General features: G+C 57.1%; 2 protein-coding genes across 4 annotated transcripts; one reads left to right on the top strand and one right to left on the bottom strand.

The window, feature by feature from the left end:
* The first annotated feature begins 1,762 nt into the window (after window positions 1-1,762).
* Window positions 1,763-8,969, top strand: YIF1B (Yip1 interacting factor homolog B, membrane trafficking protein). Of its 3 annotated transcripts, none has more exons than XM_047711511.1 (8): window positions 1,763-1,896; window positions 5,404-5,642; window positions 5,727-5,831; window positions 6,035-6,113; window positions 6,248-6,305; window positions 7,400-7,555; window positions 7,649-7,742; window positions 8,601-8,969. In XM_047711511.1, exons 1-8 carry the CDS (start codon window positions 1,854-1,856, stop codon window positions 8,754-8,756), a joined length of 930 nt encoding a protein of 309 aa, XP_047567467.1. In that variant the 5' UTR covers window positions 1,763-1,853; the 3' UTR covers window positions 8,757-8,969. The 3 variants fall into 3 exon arrangements, with proteins under 3 accessions (XP_047567467.1, XP_047567466.1, XP_047567468.1); XM_047711510.1 differs by having other exon boundaries at window positions 1,775-1,905; XM_047711512.1 differs by lacking the exon at window positions 1,763-1,896 and adding an exon at window positions 1,974-2,066.
* Window positions 8,970-9,087: 118 nt separating this feature from the next.
* Window positions 9,088-9,898, bottom strand: C17H19orf33 (chromosome 17 C19orf33 homolog). Its single transcript, XM_047711513.1, has 4 exons — window positions 9,742-9,898; window positions 9,522-9,628; window positions 9,349-9,423; window positions 9,088-9,235 (listed from the first exon to the last, which is right to left on the bottom strand). The coding sequence occupies exons 1-4, from the start codon at window positions 9,761-9,763 to the stop codon at window positions 9,122-9,124; spliced, it is 318 nt and encodes a 105-aa protein (XP_047567469.1). The 5' UTR covers window positions 9,764-9,898; the 3' UTR covers window positions 9,088-9,121.
* Between the last annotated feature and the right edge of the window lie 2,218 nt (window positions 9,899-12,116).

Here is a 12,116-nt window from a genome sequence, read left to right as displayed (position 1 = left end):
ATGTCTGGCCCTTAGGTGGGGATACAGCAGTGACCCAGACAGCTCTAGACCTAGCCCACTGTGGCAGGGGGTGGGTGGGGTCCCAGCACTTCAAGTTCTAGACCTTGACCGCAGCGGGCGGACCGCAGAGTGGCAGCCAAGAAGGTCAGGGGTGTGATGAGGGAAGCACAGAGTGACTGGAGTTGGGATGGGGGATACGAAAAGACTGGGGATGGATCCCCCAGGAACCCAGAGGAGATAACTGATCCAGCTTAGATGGGGTGAAGAGAGCTTCCTAAGGAAAGGGATGTCTGAACTGAGGCATTAAGGGAGAACAGGAGTGAGCCAGGGTCTCTCTTCCTAGCAGAACCACAGTATACCCCTCTGTTTAGGGGGGTGGGAGTTCTTCCCTGGTCCCTGTTTTTCTCCACATAAACTTCCAGCTGTAACTCAGTACTCTCCCTAACGGCCATTGGAGGGCAGCCAGGAATCCCGACCACATAAGAATGGCAAAGGAGCAGGGCTTGGGACCTGGCTTGGACACACCCCAGCTGGTTCTATTTATGAAGCTGTGACAGTTCTAGGGGCAGAGCCCAACTTGAGGCTGACAACCCACAGGAAGAGACACTTGATAATAAAAACAGAAAAACGGCAGCTGTCAGTGATCACAGGCTTACACTATGTCAGGCCCTGTGGACAGAGTGGCCTTGTAGTGAATCCTCGACCTCTCCTATATCATTCCCATTAAACAGATGAGAACATTTAGGCTGAAAAAGGGTCCAGTCGCACAACTGGTAAGGGGTAAATATGAGGCCAGCTGGAAGCCAAAACGCTTCCTTTATTAATACTGTGAATATCACAAAATATTCACGGAAGAACTTAAGACAGGGAGAGCTGCGGATGAAAAATGGCGGGGGGAGGGCTGGATGCTAAGCCAGAGGTCCAGAGGAGGAATGGGGGTACCTCAGTCATGAAAAAAGGACTGCGACTGAGCCAGGACTCATAACTGAGAGGCCAGACCAGTCCTCGAGGTCCCTAGAAAAGACAACATCTCAGAGGAGGAAAGGGAAAGCCACAGTGATAGGGTCACTTGCTGACATCCTTCCGGAGTGCTATCACTGCCCAGAAGTAGCTTCTACCGTTACTTTTGCCTGAGATAGGCGGAGGGGACTGAGGGGCAGAGAAAGGGGAAAGAATGGGGGACACTGAGGGACAGAGAAAGACTAAGGAGCCTCCATTTTTAGGGTTGCTCGCTTGCGGGTGTGCCTCTGCGTGCTCCGTGTGGCTGGAGGTTGTGCAGTAGTTTTGGTAAACCCGCCGAAGCCCGGTCGCGACGCAAGAGCATTTTTACGACACCTGGCTCTTCCTACCTAATTTATCGGGTGCCCTTTTCTCACTCTAAATACTCACCTTAATACTTAAGGTCTGCCGAAATTGTATAAGCGTTAGAGTCTGCACAACTCTGCTTAGCCCCCTCGAGAATACAAATGGATCTCTCCTCCCCCGCTCCACACCCTTCCCTGGCTCCCCAAGGCTCTCAGCGACCCAAATCGATCGTCTGTCTCCATTTCCCGTCGGTCTCATCCCTCGATGCCTACACTTCCCATCATGCACGATAGAGCCAACTCCTAGGATTGTCCTCGGCCCCGCCCTCCCGCTAAACTAGTGCTGACTCTCGCCTTCCGCCACCGGCCTCCAGTCCCCGCCTCTTACCCACTGCCAACTCTTAAAGGCCTCCGCGAGGGGCGTGGCCTCTGAGCTATCGTGACACCCATTGGCTGTCGTGTCGTCGGTAGGCCGTGGCTACGGGAGCCGGGCGGGCACATTTCGAACCGTGGCTGGGGCGGCGGCTGCGGCGGCTGCGACGGTGAAGGATGCACCCGGCAGGCTTGGCGGCGGCGGGGACGCCCCGGCAGCGTAAGTGGCGTACGTGGCCAGTCGTGGAGATCTGGGCGGTGGGGGTGGGGTGGCTGGCGGGGGCGTGGCGGGGCCGCCGCGGCAGTTGGCGAGGTCGCTGCAGGTCGGAGGTCACGGGGTCAGGGAGCTGGAGCTTCGGGGTGTGCACTGCGCTGGGATGCCAGGACCGGGTAGGGGGCGCGTTGGGGTCGATCCTTCTTTAGGAAATTCCTTTGGAAGAAAACAACTTTGGGCAGGATATTGTGCGGTGCAGGAAAACGGGACTTTCATTCATTTGCAGTTAGCGATCAGCCTTCTCCCCAGCCTCTGGTGGCCTCGGGCTGTCGCCCACGCTCCGCAGGACAGCGTTCAGAGCCCTTCGTGAGCTGAGAGGACCCTGTTTACCTCTCATTTAAGATTTGAACTTGTATATCTTGTACTCTACACTCCTTTTTCCGTCTCTGTTAATTTGTATCTCTCTTGAAGTTCTTTATCTCGGCGAGTGTGCGTGCATCTCATTTCTTCCTTGAGCAGATCCTGCCTCAGCTCCCCGAGGGCCAGGCAGGACCTGTGCTGGAATCTGGGTACCTGGTAATAACCAGCCTAGCAGTAGTCCTTGGTAACTTCCAACTCCGAGTTTAGCGGTGAGACAGACGCTAAACTCGGAACAAGCAAGTCAGCGGGAAAATCTGGGGAGTGATTTTTCCCTGTAAAGGGAAGAATCCAGGATGCAGTGGAGGTTCAGAGGCCTGATGTCCTCATTCCTCCCTTCAGCCATTAATAAGGTGCATGGTGGGCCACGTGGTGGGTGATGCCGGGGCCACAGCCCTGGTTCCGGTCCTCAGGGAGCTACCAGTACAGAGCCTCCGTGCTATGTTGCAGGTGTTAATCGTGGGAAGATATTCCACAGGGCTGGCACTGCATGTTCCAAGGCCGCTGTGGGCCAGGAGCTTGGCAGAGTCAGGGCCCAAGAGGCCAGTGTGTGACTGGGTGCAGTGAGGCCCAAGTGGTAGCAAACGAAGGTGGCTGGCCAGGCTGGGGCCATGCCAGGCCTTGTAGGCCTGTAGATTTTATTCCCAGCACAGTGGAGACTGATCTTAGGCAGGGGACAAGAGATGTTTCCTTGCACATTTAAGATCACTGTGGCTGCTGACTAGAGAGAAGGTTGGCGAAGCAAGAACGGGCAGGGGGATTTACGAGGAGGACATTTAAGTCACGTTCAAGACCATGGAGTCTGCAAGGGGAGGGTAAACATTGAAACATAGTGGGTGAGAACTGGCGATTAGTTGGTTGGGTGCCAGAGAGAAGGGGAATCAGAGGCTTGGACACTGGGTGGAGGGCACTGTCGGGAGCTGGACGGACCTGGGGTGGGCCAGGAGAGAAGTGGTGGCTGGAGACAGGGCCCACCGCCCAAGGCGCACAGTGGTTGGGAAAGCCGCCGGCGGGTGAGAGGCAAAGCCAGAAGTGTGCGAAACTGGGCCACACGTTTCAGGAAGCTAAAAAAAAAAAAAAAAAAAAAGTGCTGGGTGGAGAGGGACCAAACTGGAGACCCTCAGCTCCGGAAAGGCAGGACTTTTGGTCTTTTTGATCATTGCTCTGTCCACCACGCCTGCAGCAGAGCCTAACACACAGGGGTGCTCAAGAGATGTTTGTGGGGCTCAGGAAAGAGGAGGAGGTGGGTGCTGTGTCTCGGAAGCCAAAAGAGCAGAGAGCATGGGGGCGTCACATGCTGCTCGAGCTGGGTGTTATTGGCTAATGGCCTTGGGCTGGCAGTGTCAAGGGGTGTTTAGGAGGTCAGTGGGAGGCAGAACCCCAAATACTGAGAGCTGAAGGGGTGCAACAGGGAGGAAGGAAGGGCTTGCACTAAAGGGGCAGGGGGAAATGCCGATGAGCCTTGGGGCTAAGTGGGTTGGGATCAGTGCTTCTGGCTTTGGGATTGGGCGCCCTTGGATCTGTCTTCAGGCGACAGATAACTGAGAGGAAGAGTTGAGGGCCTTGTAATTGACAGTAAGGGGCAGGGATGGACAGGCCAGGGGTTGAGGAGTTAATGAGCATCACTGGACTTTGGGCCATGAACTATTCCACGGAAGAGAGAACTGAAATGCGGACAGAGTCAGCACACAGATTATCGAGTTCCTCTCCCCCATCCAACTGTAACCCTCTTACCTGCTCCCTGGATCCACGGTGACGCTTGGGACACAGGAAGAGCTCACTCAGTAACTGCTGGGTTGGCGTTGCTTCCGGGTTGGGAGCAGGGACCCTGGGGCCAGAGCGCTGGGTTCAAATTCATCCTTTCCACATTCCCTTTCTCTTCTCTCGTCCTTACCCTACCCTGACTAAGCACGCCTCCAGCAAGTCCTGACCCTCCGACCCGCAGCCCCCTCTCCACCACTGCCCCCACCCCTCCATCCCTTCTTCTCCCCCCACGACTCCCCCACTGGAGCAGCTCCCTCCCTCCCCCTACCCCCCCACCCCAATCCGTTACCCACAAGAAGCCAGAGGAACCTTTTAAAAACTTGAAGCCTGGCTCTGCTCCATTCTGGCCCAGTGACTTTGGGCAAGGGCCCGAACCTCTCTGGGGCTGGCTTTTCCTGTCTGTAAAGCAGGGGCGGGGGGTGGGGGTGGACAATAGCACTGACGCAGATAAATGAGTTAGTCCATAGCGCGTAGAACACTGCCCAGGATGTGGCAAGTGCTCACTTGGGGTTTAATTACCTTTAACATCGAGCAGTCCTGCCTGGGCTAGAGTCCTGTCCCGTCACTCGCTCAGCCTGGTGCTGCACATAGGTCACCCCCACCCCCGCCCTCCCCCCATCCTGGCCTGTCACCACCTCTGTAACTTGGGGTGGGCCCTCATTTCTCAGCATTTCATCAGCCCTCTACTCCAGCCCTGTGTTAGGGGCTGGGGATCCAGGCATGAACCAGACCAAGCTCCCCACCTTGGGGGGCTCCCATTTGAGTGGGGAGACAGTGAACAAAATAAAGCAAGTGGCCAGTGTATGAGCTAGTGTGTTCAGGGTATAGTAAGTGCACCAGGGAAGGGGGATGGGGAGTGCTGTCAAGGACCATGTGGTCGGAGACAGGATGGTAGGGAAGGCACTGCAGAGCCAAGACCTCAAGGAGGGGAGGGAGCCATGGGGCGGGGGGGGGGGGGGTTGTTTGCGGGGGGAAGCATTCGGGCAGAGGAACAGCCCTTGCAAAGGCCCTGAGGTGGACCATGCCTGGTGTCTTCACTGGCCACTGAAGCCCATGTAGCTAGAGCCAACAAGGAGGGGAGCGCAAAGGGAGACACTGACCGAGATCCTGTTTGTAAAAGGCTTAGGACAGGATCCTGTGGACAGCAGGCCCAGCACAAAGTAGCTCTCAACATCATCGTCACTGGTGATTTGGATGGATTGAGGACAGGCAGACAGAGCCCGCCCCGCACCTGCCTCAACGCCCATCTGACCTGCAAACCAGGGCTTCATGGCAGCTGGAGGAGAGCGCCTATGGCCTGAGTGACGCCCCCCCCACCCTCTTCCCCTGCAGCGTCCAAGCGGAGGATCCCAGTGTCCCAGCCCGGCATGGCCGACCCCCACCAGCTCTTCGATGATACGAGTTCAGCCCAGAGCCAGGGCTACAGGGCCCAGAGGGCACCCGGTGGCCTGGGCTACCCTGCAGCCTCTGCCTCGCCCCAGGCTGCCTTCCTGGCGGATCCTGTGTCCAACATGGCCATGGCCTACGGGAGCAGCCTGGCCGCCCAGGGCAAGGAGCTGGTGGATAAGAACGTGAGTGCACTGGGCTGCCCCAGGTCGGGGGAAGGCGGGGGCCGTAAGGCCAGGGCTTCAGGCTTGGGTTCGGCCTCCCCCTAGATCGACCGCTTCATCCCCGTCACCAAGCTCAAGTACTACTTTGCCGTGGACACCATGTATGTGGGCAAAAAGCTGGGCCTGCTCGTCTTCCCCTACCTGCACCAGGTCAGCGCTGCACCACGGAGGGCAATGCCATCCAAGGAGGGGGATCGTCTGGGGCTGGTGGGGGGTGGGGGTAGAGGGTGAGTCAGAGGCCAGGCAGGTATTGGGTGTGGGGGGGGATAGGTCTGCCCCGAGAGGGGGCCTAGAAGCAGCATGGGAGGAGCCCACTCTGTGGGTCCCACCTGCTCCCCTCACTCTCCCCACAGGACTGGGAAGTGCAGTACCAGCAAGACACACCTGTGGCCCCCCGCTTTGACGTCAATGCTCCTGACCTCTACATTCCAGGTCTCCCTCTCCCCATCACTGCCCCACACCCTCCTCCCTCTGGGTGGGCATGTCTAGGGCAGAGGTCTAGGTGCCTAGTGGCCTGGGATGGTCCATCTTCCTCTGACCAGTGTCTGTGTGTCTGCCTCCCACAGCTATGGCTTTCATCACTTATGTCTTGGTGGCTGGCCTGGCGCTGGGGACCCAGGATAGGTAAGGGAGGCCTGGGGTAGGCAGAGTGGGGTGAGGTTTGGGGGGCTGAGGGGCAGTCAGGAAGGTCTCTTGGATTTGTCTTGGAACAGCACCACCACGCACCCATCTGGTCCAGGACAGAGCCCTTGGGGTCACGGTCAGTGTCACCCTCGCCTCCTCCCTTGCTTTCTACCCACTTGCAGCCCATCACCACACCTGTGGCGGGTGACTCCATCCTTTTTAGCCTCCACCACCAGATCCAGCTCCTCCTCACTGCCTCCTAACCAGCTGCTTTGCCCACATGCCCTCTGTACCCTGACTCCAACAGCAGCCCGGAAGATCTGGTCTGAGACCTGGGTCTGGCCCTGTCTACCCTGCTCAGAAGCTGCCCAGAGCTCTCCCATCCCCAGATCTAGCCCTGGCTCCTTAGTCTCACGCACTGCACTGCCTCCCTACAGCCTCTCTCTGTCCTGACTCAGAGTCCTGACTCTGCTTCACCATTCTAGTCCTCGTTCCATCCTCCAGAGGGCCTGGTGCTGTCCATTCCCACCCCAGGGCCTTTGCACATCCAATTCCCTTTGCTCCAATTTCCCATGTTCCTCCCTTGCATCACCTGCTGAGCACCTGCTCACCTGCGATGTCTCCACTCTGGTGTCAGTTACTCGGGGAAGTCTTCCCACCCCCAACTGGGTGAAGCTCCCATATCTCGCTCATAGGCTCCAGTTCATTTCTTTTGTGGCATTGAACTGTCATTAGAATCAGTTAATTGTTGTACTTGGGATATGGCAGAGGCCATGGTCCTTCCCCACCAGTCAACTCCTTATTCCTTCAGGCCTTAGCTCAGGTGTCTTCTCCTCTGGGGGTGCCCTCTCTGACACCTTCTCCTGAGTGGGTCAGGCATTTCCCATGCCCTGTGCTTCCCTCATCCCAGCCCTGACCTCTCGGGGCTGTCACTGAGGACAGGTCCACCTTCCCTGGCACGAGATTTCCAGGAAGATAGAGTCCAGATCCCTCTTGGTCACTGTTCAATCTCTAGCCCCACCCAACACAGGCTGTCCCCAGCTGGATGCTCTGGGTGTGAGCCAGCCATCAGGGTGACAGCCTGGTGCCCGCAGGTTCTCCCCAGACCTCCTCGGGCTGCAGGCAAGCTCTGCGTTGGCCTGGCTGACCCTGGAGGTGCTGGCCATCCTGCTCAGTCTCTACCTGGTCACTGTCAACACTGACCTCACCACTATCGATCTGGTGGCCTTCTTGGGCTACAAATACGTTGGGTGAGTAACCCCCTCCCACTTCCCACCCCACCCCCCACCACCGCCCTAGCCCTGAGGCCTTGCCCTCAGACCAGCCTTCCCCTCTCTCCCCAGGATGATTGGCGGGGTCCTTATGGGCCTGCTCTTTGGGAAGATTGGCTACTACCTGGTGCTGGGCTGGTGCTGTGTGTCTATCTTTGTGTTCATGGTGAGCCGGGTGGGGCTGGGGAGGAGGAGGGTTGAGGGCACAAGCCCTGAGTCTGGGTCCCCTGGGGCATCCAAGCAGAGGATGTTAGGCAAGGAGTTGAGGTGAGAGTGCCGTTGCTGAACTGAGGAGGCTTCAAGTGCCTGTTCAGCCTGTCCAGGGCTTCCTGGAAGAGGGGGTGTCTAAGCTGGGGCAGGAAGGCAGAGCAGGAGCCAGCTGGCCTGTCAGGCTGGGCTCTCAGCCTCACGCCACTCTTCCATGGTGGGCTCTCCTGCCAGAGTTTGTTAGGATGAAAAGAGGTTTGGTACCCTTGGAAACAGCTTCTCTGGATCCCCAGCAAATTCCTTCCTCTCTTTAAACATGTTTCCCGTTTTGCAGAAAGGGGGATGATGATGAAGGCACCCCAGGGCCCTGGGAGGAGGCGGTGTGAGCAGGTGTGAGGAGCAGAGGGCAAAATTGGTTGGCCAAATCTCACCCTCAGAGAAACTTTGACTTAGAGGTCGTTACTTAAAGGTTAAAAAAAAAAAAAAAAACCTTCCTGGCTTCTGTTGAAAACTGTCATCCGGCCAACATAATAAGCAGGGTGGCAGCAGCCACGGCTGAGCCTGCTGCCCTCCTCGGGCAGGGTATGAAGCTCCGCATCTCACTCAGCTCGGAACCCTCACATTTACTCCTGGGCCTTGGGGAGGAGCAAGTCCTCACCATCCCTTAGAGGAGATGTGGGGGGAAAACCTAGGCTCCCCACGAACAGAGAGACTCGAACCCAGCCGCCCCGGTGGAGGGAGAGAGGCAGGGCTTGGAAGTACCTGCCGGCGCCTCAGCCCGGCCCGGGACTCAAGGGTGAACCCCCTCCCGCCCCAGATCCGGACGTTGCGGCTGAAGATCCTGGCGGAGGCGGCGGCCGAGGGCGTCCCGGTACGCGGGGCCAGGAACCAGCTGCGCATGTATCTGACCATGGCGGTGGCGGCGGCGCAGCCCCTGCTCATGTACTGGCTCACCTTCCACCTGGTGCGGTGAAGGCGGCCCGGCCCACGCCCCCGGCTGCTGCTGCTCCTCGCGGCCGCGCGCCGCTGCCGCTCCTCCGCCCGCCCGCGGGGGCTCCAGCGTCGCCCCCACCCCGAGACCCTGCCCCCCCCCCCCCCCCCCGTCGCCGAGGTGCCGAGATCTCCAGCCGCACCCGCCGCTCGGTTGAGCGGCCGCTGTTCCGGAAACAATAAACGGTGATGGGAACGGCGTGTGCACCTGTTTTTGGCGCGGCCGCCCGGCAGGGGGCAGGCCCGGCCCGAGAAGGGGGACGGGCGGGGCGGGGCCGGTACCCAACTTGGCGACCAGAAGACGGCCCGAGAGTCGAGAAAAGATTTAATAAGACTTCACCGGGCCGGTCAGTGAGAAGTCTCTTTCTTCGCCTTCCCTTTCTTTTCTTTCTTCTTTTTCACCTTGGGCTTCTTGACCTTGGCCGGCGTGCTTTCGTGTCCTTGCGAGGCAGCCGCGTGGGGCTGTGGGGCCGAGAGTGGAGGGGATGGAAGGGGAGAGCCAGGGTTAGGATGGTGAGACGACTGGCCGGGACTCTCCCCTCACTTGGGGCGCCTGCTTGCGGGGAGCCTCTTACCTTTCCTTCCATGTCCGAGTCGCTGGAGCTGCCGCTGCTGCTACTGGAGTCCGAGGAGCTGCGGTGACCGTGGCCCTGCCAGTTGGTAGGCGAGGCAGTGAGGCTGGGACCCCTGACCCCGCCGCTGTCCCCTTCATCCTGGGAGGGATGTGCCTGGTCCTAAGGTGACTTACCCTTGGTTTATCAGCCTCCCCTGTCTCTGACGCGCCCTGAACTTTGTGGGGGCCGTGTTTATGGTCTCCCCTCTGGCCCGTCCCCTGGGGCTTCTTGGAGTCTAGGGCTGTGGAGAGAAGTTGGGTGGGTTGGTGCAGGTGCTGCGCATGCGCCCTTGGAGGAGGTTGCTGGGTTTTAGCCTGGCCCCCTGCGTCTCAAATGCCCCACTTCCCAGCTCACCTGCGGCCAAGTCGAACTCCATGGTGAGAGGAGGTCTGTGGGGAGAGCCGCGAGTGCCCGGAGTGCAGGGGGAAGGACGAGGGGAGGAGCAGCGGGAACTCCCTGCCCAGGGACTTACGAGGAGCCCCACCCAACCTGGGTCAGAGTCCTTAGCCTTGACTCATAGCCCCTCCCCAGCACCACCCGGCTTTTTTTCTGTGGGAAATGGGGTGGGTGGACAGTTGATTGCTAAATTTCCACCTGGTGAGCCTTGGCAAGTGAGGGGGGGTGCTGCGTGGGCAACTGTAGATATCTGGGGAGAGGGCTGGAACTGTCACCTGCTTTCCCCAAAGGGTCAGATGCCTGCTTTTGAAGAAGTAAGAGGGCGCCTCCCAGGGCCCTCTGTACCATTGTAAAGCTAACACTCTGTACTTAACTGCGGGCCAGGCACTGTTCCAAGGGCGTCAAGCACCATAGCTCCTTTTTTTTTTAAAGATTTTATTTTATTTATTTGACAGAGATCACAAGTAGGCAGAGAGTCAGGCAGAGAGGTGGGGGTGGGGAAGCAGGCTCCCTGCTGAGCAGAAAGCCAAATTCTGGGCTTGATCCCAGGACCCTGAGATCATGACCTGAGCTGAAGGCAGAGGCTTAACCCACTGAGCCACCCAGGCGCCCCACATTAGCTCACTTTAACCACCCCAGATGGCTTTGTGAGAAGCTATGCCCGAAGGGGTTAAGTGCAGGAACTTGGAACCGACATCCTGAATTTGAAGACCCACTATATCACTCAGTAGTGGGATAAGCTCAGAAGTCATTTTGCCCATCTGTGCCTCAGTTTCTTCGTGTACATGGCAGCCTCCTTATGGGGTTGTTGTCATGGATTCGTTTCTAGAACTGTGCTCTGCACAGTTCTAGAAACGAATCCACAGCTTGTAAGATAATGTTTAGGCTTTTTAACCCACTGAGCCACCCAGGCGCCCCCGTTTAGGCTTTTTAAATTAGAAGGTATGTATTAGTTACTATCCCTATTTTACCCATGAGACCACTGAGAGACCAAACAAGGTGACAAGGGGCCAGTGTAGTATGAATGGCTAGAGCTGGGATTCACACCCAGACAGTGTGGCTCAAGTCCAAGGCTCTGGCCCCTGTGGCTCTCCCTGGAGGGCTCCCCAAGCTGGCCTGTGCCAGTCAGGCTGCTGGGAGTGGGTGGGGAGGGGAGGCCTGAGCCATCCCCTCCCCTTGCTGTGAGGCCAGCTCTGCCACCAGCAGCTGGGCCCCCACACTGGCGGGACCCAGGCAGGCAGGAGTGACAGTTGGGGCCTGGGGATGAAGAGAACCCGTGCACTAAGGTCTCTGCTCCAAGGCACATTCCTCAGAGAGGCCTGCCCTGACTGCTGGCTCCACACGGCCTGTCACTTCCGGCCTGTCACTTCCGACCTCTTTCCCCTGCTTGATGACCAGCTTAGCCCTTAAAGGCAATAAAAGTTATCTTTATCGTCAATTTCTTCAACATGTATTTGCTGAGTACCTACTATGTGCCTGGCACAGCTCGGCTGCTGAGGATACAGAGGTTAACAAAACTAGCAAAAGCCCAGCCACACGGGACTTGATATTCTAGTGGGGGAAACAAGGTGTAAAATGTACAGAATGTTGAAAACAACTGGAAATGAAGATTTCTATGAGTTGGTAAGTGGATATACAAAATGTGAATACATAACAGGACTCTACTCCACCAAACAAAGGAATGCACTGACATGTACTGCATCGTGCAGAAACGTTCTTCCCCGGGCGCAAGCAGCCAGGCCCAAAGGACCACATACTGTTGTTGGCCAGCGCTCACACTGAGTGTTCAGAGAAGGGTTACTGAGGCAGCAGGTCAGGGGGTGCTGGGAGCTGCATGGGAAATGGGGATTAACTATGCGCATGAGAGCTAATTGTGGGGGGATGAAAACATGTTTGAAAACTGATTTATGGTAGTAATTCCACCACTTGGTAAAAATGATTAAAAACTGGGGCGCCTGGGTGATGCAGTCAGTTAAGTGTCCCACTCTTGGTTTAGGTTCAGGTCATGATCTGTGTGTGGTGGGATCAAGCCCCATGTTGGGCTCCATGCTCAACAAGAAGTCCGTGCAAGGTTCTCGCTCTTCTTCTCCCTCTGCCCCTCCCTCCAACTTCTCTAAAAATAAGTAAATCTTGAAAAAAAATTATTAGAAGCCCCTGAAGTATACATTTAAAATGGGTGAGTTTTATGTAACTTATGCTTGAGGCATAAGTAATATGTGCTAAGAAGAGAAATACAGCAAGAAAGGGGGCTAGGTAATAACTACATGGTATGTGGGAGAGATACTGGATTTTTAGGTAAGAGTTACCAAGGAAAGCTTCACTCAAGTCTTTTT

The sequence above is a fragment of the Lutra lutra genome, chromosome 17, assembly GCF_902655055.1.
Source record: "Lutra lutra chromosome 17, mLutLut1.2, whole genome shotgun sequence".
Taxonomy (NCBI): domain Eukaryota; kingdom Metazoa; phylum Chordata; class Mammalia; order Carnivora; family Mustelidae; genus Lutra; species Lutra lutra.
Note: the sequence above shows the minus strand (reverse complement) of the source record. Positions and strands in the feature narration are given on the sequence as shown.

Bases quoted from the DNA above. Each gene is read 5' to 3' on its own strand.
- YIF1B (XM_047711510.1), top strand. From the start codon at position 1,854: ATGCACCCGGCAGGCTTGGCGGCGGCGGGGACGCCCCGGCAGCGTAAG. The intron at 5,832-6,034 runs GTCAGCGCTGCA...CTCTCCCCACAG, and splicing joins TCTTCCCCTACCTGCACCAG to GACTGGGAAGTGCAGTACCA. The intron at 6,114-6,247 runs GTCTCCCTCTCC...TGCCTCCCACAG, and splicing joins TCCTGACCTCTACATTCCAG to CTATGGCTTTCATCACTTAT.
- C17H19orf33 (XM_047711513.1), bottom strand. From the start codon at position 9,763: ATGGAGTTCGACTTGGCCGCAG. The intron at 9,629-9,741 runs GTGAGCTGGGAA...TTCTCTCCACAG, and splicing joins GGAGTTCGACTTGGCCGCAG to CCCTAGACTCCAAGAAGCCC. The intron at 9,236-9,348 runs GTAAGAGGCTCC...TCGGCCCCACAG, and splicing joins ACTCGGACATGGAAGGAAAG to CCCCACGCGGCTGCCTCGCA.